At 36.1% G+C, this 7246-nt stretch overlaps 1 protein-coding gene across 1 annotated transcript; it reads left to right on the plus strand.

Annotated features, from left to right (window-relative positions):
- LOC107085455 (ADP-ribosyl cyclase/cyclic ADP-ribose hydrolase 1-like) lies at positions 1 to 5440 on the plus strand. The gene is made up of 10 exons (XM_015375769.1): positions 1 to 73; positions 340 to 413; positions 500 to 623; positions 1895 to 2021; positions 2099 to 2234; positions 3062 to 3144; positions 3230 to 3303; positions 3384 to 3476; positions 4669 to 4755; positions 5245 to 5440. Exons 2-10 carry the CDS (start codon positions 365 to 367, stop codon positions 5342 to 5344), a joined length of 873 nt encoding a protein of 290 aa, XP_015231255.1. The 5' UTR covers positions 1 to 73; positions 340 to 364; the 3' UTR covers positions 5345 to 5440.
- The last annotated feature ends 1806 nt before the right edge of the window (positions 5441 to 7246 follow it).

Here is a 7246-nt window from a genome sequence, read left to right on the forward strand (position 1 = left end):
CAACTTGGAGCCAGTTCTTTTCCTTTTACAGCTGTGGAATTTCTTTGCAGCTCAATATTTGATATGATAGAGGGTAAGTTCTGCATGTCTTCAGAACTTCTTCCAAAATGTATTTTACCTTCATGTACAAAAACAAAGATGAGTATATGAGTTAAAAAATGTGTTTTATTTATTTTTTGTTGCATTTGAACTCAGATTTCATAAAGCAACAAAAACCAAAAGGTGACAGAAAACGAGACATTTGAGTTGTTAAAAATATGCCTATAGCTTTGAGCTATGTTGAGAATGAATATGAACACCTGTTTTTGATGTCAAGTTAAAACAAGTTTCTTTTCAAAGACTCTGGTGTGAGATTTCCACCATTATGCCTTCTATGAAACCAGCCTGCTTGTTAATAATCAGCTTCACAATATGTAAGTAGTTGCAAAGCATTCTTTCACAAAGTAAGCCACTTTTAAATGTAACATCTGTCTTTTTTCTTTTACTTCTTTACCCGAAGGGCTTATTGTGCCTCATCTCTGTCTGGCATCAGTGCAAGCCATGTTTGGGACAACTCCCAACATTAAACACATTGTGATAGGAAGATGCTTCACTTACACCACACTGGTTCAGACTGGTTCAAGGTAATGGACTGTGAACAGATTGCACATCTATTATCACATTTCATGCCTTTATCGTAAAATACAATAAATCCTTTTATTTTCCTTTGAAAGGTTGAAGCAAAACTAGATTAGTCTTGGTGACAACATTGATTAAATGTTAGAGAGAAGTTTTGAAATCCTCACTTTTTAAACTTAAACATAACCTACAGAAACTTAAAATACAGCTTTTAATATTTAAAATTAAAAATCTTATTTCCACTGTAGGACTCCTGCTTCAGGTGACAGAGCCTTTGATCATGTCAGTTATGCTGTACATATCACTGTGTTCAGAGCAGTTAGGAAAGCTAATTGTGCTGAAACCACTAAGGTTGGAAAAGCTACTACTACTTTGTAATTGCGACACATTAAAACTGCAACATGCAAAAAAAAAAGTACAATAGGTTGTTGAAAAGGTATTACTCTAATTTCCAGCCATGAGGGACAGAGCAACAGAATATCTGTGTTCTGAAGAGTTCTTCGTGTGTGGAAAAAGCCTTAAGTTGCAAATTTTGTTTTTAAAATGTAAAAGCAAAGGTATAGAAAATACAAAAAAAAGATAATTTAAGTAATTTTTTTAGAAGCAATAAAGTCTGCTTCAAAGGAATAAAAGACTAACAAAAGGTAAAATATGGGCGTCAACCTCTAGGACCCAGTACTGCATCCATAACTGCATCCATTCCAACTGCAATTAGACTGCTGAATGTTATGTAAAATGGGTTATTTTATTAAAAAAATAAAATAAAAATGAATGTTAGAACTGTAAATATACAGTCATATGTTTATATTACTGTTTTTATATATTTATTGCTGTTTTCAAGGCTGCACTTCACAAAAATGAAACTGTCTAGAGCTGTTGTAAACAAATTTTCTTGTATACAAAATAACAAAATAAATCTGTCTAAGTCTAATAAGGCTTATGGGTTTAGCATGTTAGCATGTTCTCTCTTTACAATAAAAAAAATAAAAAGAGCGTCTGTACATTCTGTTTGTATTACGGGGAAAACACCTGATAGCCTATAAAAAATGTTGGGAAGTGGACAGGGTTCTAGTAAACTAGCGCTAATATTCTAAAACAGAGGGTATATCTCTTTAATGGAGAAGCTGGCCCTTCACATGGTGCTGGATCCAAGCATATGACTAAACAGTTAAACGGAAGCATTTAAATTGACCAAAAATAACCTTTTGATAGGAAGAAAATAAAGTTATTCAAATACACACGTAAACCTACCGTAATGACTGTCTTTCTTTTTTAGGTATGACTGTGAGGAGATCTGGAGGCAGTTTGAAAAAGCGGTCGTCCAGCGGTCCTCTTGTAACGTGACAGAAGAGCATTATTTCAAAATGTTTAACATGATGCCACAAATCTGGCCATGTGATAGGGTGTGTTCTATTGTTACTGGAATTCTAAGTTAACATTTTTTAATCCTTTATTAAAATTATTATATTTTTTTTATCAGTTTCTTTTTTGGAGTAAAACCAGGATGTTGGTGCACAGCTATGCAGCTGTTTTTCGCCATTTCTGGACACTAGAGGATACTTTGGTTGGTTACTTGTTCAATGACCTCATCTGGTGTGGCCAGGAGGAAGACTCCGGTGAGCAGTTTTACTTCTGTAACACAGAACAAATTTTAAAAAGTTCATTTTGAGGATTATTAGTAGTGTGCTTTGGAGTTTATGAAGATTTCACCATGTTGCAACCACAACTTAAAGCATTTTACTCTAACTTTCTACCATAAACTGATAAAAAAAAACACCTGTTTTTGAGGAGAGAAAATGGGATGTTTCGTTTTCAAATATTTAGAAAATATCTGAAAACTGTGGTGTTCATTTGGATTTAGTTCCCTGAGCCATTAAATATTTGATTCTTAACTGGATTTTGATATATCAAGGCTATTCCAACATCTTATCCCTGACCTTGCTGTTGTTTTCCTTAGTCTTGATGCTGCTTGTTCACTGCTGTTGTACAATCTAATTATTTTTTAGATAATTACTTCAGAGTGGACCTCATTTTGTAATAAGGAGATCTTTGAATGTAATTGGTTGCACTGGATTTTATTTCCAGATAACAGAAGTTAGGATACTACTGCACACATAGAAAATAATGTATTGGTTTCTTTCCACATTATAGTTGTCCATTACTTTTGCTTGCTCTGTCATAAATTTATACATACTTTCTGATCCTTTTTAATTTTGAAAGTAATAAAAAATCTAAATTCTTCCAAGAAGATTCTCTCCAATAACCAGAGCTGGATGTGCTCATATCGGTTTTACAAAGGTTTAGCCAATCATCTTATGAAATTATTATTTCAGCTTCTTTTTCCCATTTTGATCAGAAGTCAAAAATGTGGATTTGTGCATCCCTAAAGATAATTATTCCTGCAATGAATAAATCTAACTGCAATAATGTCTATTTGATACAGACTTTGATTTCAACTATTGTCCAGCATGGTCAATATGCAGAACCCATCCAGTTTACTCCCTGTGGAAGCATGCCTCAAAAAATGTAAGTCCCATTTTCCATTGTCTCTATTTCTTCTCTCCTTTTACTTGCAGATATGCTCATCTGAATCTCAACTTCTTTGTTTTAGTTTGCAGAGATGGCATGCGGCAACATCACTGTGTTGCTAAATGGGTCTATTGTTAATGCATTCAACAGAAAAAGGTAAATTAGAGAGGGTGAGAAGAATATTTCACTTATTTTTTTCTTTGTTTCAAACTTTAATATTTTTCTTTTTTTCACAGCATGTTTGGAAGTGTTGAGCTAGACAGCCTGAATCCCCAAAGAGTGAACTATGTCAACATTAAGGTGGTGACAAATCCAGAGGGACCGCACATGTAAGAATAACGAAAAAAAAAAAAAAAAGCAAACTATTTTTTCATAAAATATAATATCATACTGTAACCAATAAGAGCTCTCTTAAGTAGTCTTTCCCTTAGGGTAGGAAATGTGGCATCAAAAGTGAAGAATTAGCAGTGGGTTCCAATCAATCTTAGTGGAAAATATCTAGTAGAGATTTTTATTCTTCATTAAGAATGGTTAGACAGTTTAAGCTGTTGATTTTTAATTGTGTTGATTTAGTTTCATTAATGTTGTAATTGCATTCTTAAAATTCCACTAGTCTGGATGACTGTTTTGAATGTTGAAATTGCTTTGTTTCAGTGTGTAGGTTTGTAAAATTTTTATCGCATATTTGAGTAGTGAGTATATTACCAGATCTGTGTTGGATGTGGTGTATATGAAATGCTGTGTAATTGTTGTTTACAAGTCATAACAACCTTATCTTTTTTTGGTACAAATTCTAATGCGGTACAACATAATGCACTTTTACTATTAATGCTATATTTGTACATGCTTCTTTCATTTAAATAGAAGCATACATAGTATTTACACCACTGCTCAAAGTTTAAGTGGCTGTTTCGGTTCTGACCCTCGCCCAGAAGTTGTTTGGAGCATGTTTGTGTAAGTTAAATATTCTTGATCTTACACAGGAGTATATTTCTGTAACAACTGCTGAAACTCTCAGTTTCAGAGGGTTTTAATCTTTTTATTACATATTTCAAAAGTATAATTCCAGTTCGAGGGCTGCTCAGTGGGTAGGACTACCGCCTTGCAGCAAGAAGGTTCCGGGTTTGTCTCTCTGCATTGAGTTTGCATGTTCTCCCTGTGAATGCATGGGTTCTCTCCGGGTACTCTAGCTTGCCCTCACAGTCCAAAATCATGGCTGGTTCGAATCCCAATACAACACCTTGCAGCCCAACAAAGTTGTTCATATCAATACAATTTCATCAGTAAAATTTACATTCCTATTGAAATTCAAAAAAATAATTTCCTATTTTTACTAAAGTTTAAACTATGTAATGTAATTTTTTACATCACAGGTGTACAGAATGACTATGATGTTAAATAATTATGCGTTCAATATTTTGAATATTATAAACATGTCTTTTTTGAAAACTTTATACTATTTCTATTTTAATATCAGCTACTTCCCAAAAAGTTAAGATGCATTATTTGACTTTTGTGCAGAGAATCATGCAGTCGAGGATCTGTCGTCGAGCTCATCCAGATACTCTGTTCACGAGGTTTCCGATGGACCTGCACAGACAATGACCTGTAAGGGACAGATTAAGATCTTTTTAGTCACCATAGAAATTTGACCATTCTCACTTCATTGTACTTGCCTCATTCACAATGTCACTTTCTATTTAATATTTCCTTTGATTTTAATTTTTGTCTGTTTTTGGCTATAAGGCTCATGAATTGTTTAAGAAGCACAAGTTCTTAGTTTTTCTTGGCCTTCAAATGTTTAAAATCTCAAATAGAGTCTTGATGTGTCAGTGTGCTTTGAAGCACAATGTTAAATTCTATTTAAATTGTCATCAGGTTAGGCCTGATTGAATATATGAACCACTTCAACACATTTTATATTTAACTGAGATGAAGCCATCTGTTTATACATATTAAGTCTTTTATCATGATCATTTTGACACTGTGATCAATCTACAGTAGTCAAAATACAATTAAATGAAAATGAACTTTATTTTTAGACTTTGAGACAATCAACTCTGAAAATTTACCTTGACTAAAATTACTTTTTCACAGGACTTTAGTGATCCTTCAGTGCATCCAAGACCTGAATCAGCCCAGCTGCAAGATGTTGGCAAACAGCTTGTTGCAACAAAAGGACCTAACTACCACCTGAATCCTTTCCTAAAGCCATGTACTCTGGTGTTAATACTTCATGCCTTAAAATACCTCTGTGAGTTAGCTAATGTCATTTATTGGAAACAATGTTTGCGCCAACCTGCAAGACACATTACATATACAGCATTTGTTCCACATTATGTTGTATATAGTTAAGGGATACTAATAATTGAACTTTATTGATCCCACAAGAGAATGGGAATGGAGAAATGTAGCTCTGCATTTAATCCATCTCCTCGGGGAACAGTGGGCTGCCATTGTGCAGCACCGGTGGAGCAGTGTGGGGTTAAGGGTCTTGCTTAGGACCCCAGAGTGGAGGCAGTGGGAACCCAGGTACTTGCAACCTTCTCAGAGCACAAGCGCAATGCTCTAAGACATTAGGACAACACTCCCCCAGTGAGATGGCTCAGAATTCAGAATGTCTTGCAATTTGCTCAGCATATCCAGTTACCAATAAAGCAGTTCTTCAAATACTGCTGTATTTTATTAGTAGTTATTATAGTTCTACACACTTGATCTATTTCAAAATAAAATCTTACAACTGCTCAACAATGCACATCTGAACTCCTAATAATTCAGAATGACTTCCTGTTGAATCTAACCCTCAGCTAAGAGTGAAAACATTCACTGTTTCATCTTTAGATGAGTCATGAGAAAAAAAGAAAGTTTAACCTTTAAGCTTTAAAGGAGCATATTGTATTGTCCAAAGTTTTGGAGAAGTTGTCCCCAAGAAGGTAAAAATTTACATTACAATCAACCCCTGTGATTGTTTAGAGGCATAATTTCTTTAAAGAAAATAGAGTTATAAATATTGAAGTTGTTTTTTATTGAACTAATTGATATTTGACTCAGAAATCAAAGGTTTTAGGGGAAAACTTAACAATTAAAAGTTTGCTAGTTTAGTCTTAGTTTATATCAGTCATTATTTTTTTGATAGGGTACGGAAAAAAAGAGCAGAGTTGATTACTGTAACCCCTTGCTCACACTGGCTCCGGTGCAGTTACCGAGCCGACGGAGACCGCAACTCCCGCACACCCCCTCTCACACCGCCCTTTTGACTACGGTGCGGTGCGGCTCTGCGGCTCCGGCAACAGGTCCGGAGATTTAACAGAAGTTCACTTGAGTTCACGTAACTTCACGCGATAACACGGCCCAAATAAAGGATTTTTGCGAGAGCTTGTTGCGGAGGGCTCCGGCACGCCGCAAGGATAGCTTTCTTGCGGAATTTTCTGCAGCGCCGGAGTGTCTCGGTAACCGCAGCCGGACAGCTCAGCAGCCGGTGAGAGAGGTTTACGTCTTTTTAATGACTTGGAATCCTTGCGGCGCCGCACACACCGCACCGCAACGGTAAGACCGGAGTCTGTGTGAGCCTGGGGTAATAAAGGAAGTAAATGCCACAGGAGAGTATTCTGTCATCGACCATGACTGGGTAATAACTGGAATATTATAAATATCTGACCATACTTTTATATCCCCCCTAAAAGGGGATTAAAATAAGCAAATGAGTAAACTTTTTTGCATAGCACTTTCCACAGATAGGGGTCACAAAGTGCTTCCCACGTTAACACATAAGTACAAACAGTACTAGTAAAAACAACAAGAATATCTCATATTAAAATCAGGAGGAAAATTATTTGATGTTTTATTTTACTGGAACATTCTAGGCCCAAAGTAAGAACAGGAACTGCCTCCTCCCCTTTCTTATAATCCCCGCCATTGACAGTGCAGGCACACTGATGGTTCTCCAGGTGCAGGATTTGGTGCTTTGGTGAGCGCTTTTTCATTTGAGGCAGCTGCCGGGCCCCTGAGGGGTCCCCACTAGGTGGTGATTTGCCCCCAGACCTTGGACTCCTGGACTCCCATCCGGGTTGGCCATGGGTGTGACCGTCTGTCGATGGAG

This window comes from Cyprinodon variegatus, unplaced genomic scaffold, assembly GCF_000732505.1.
Source record: "Cyprinodon variegatus isolate N-32 unplaced genomic scaffold, C_variegatus-1.0 Scaffold125, whole genome shotgun sequence".
Lineage (NCBI taxonomy): Eukaryota > Metazoa > Chordata > Actinopteri > Cyprinodontiformes > Cyprinodontidae > Cyprinodon > Cyprinodon variegatus.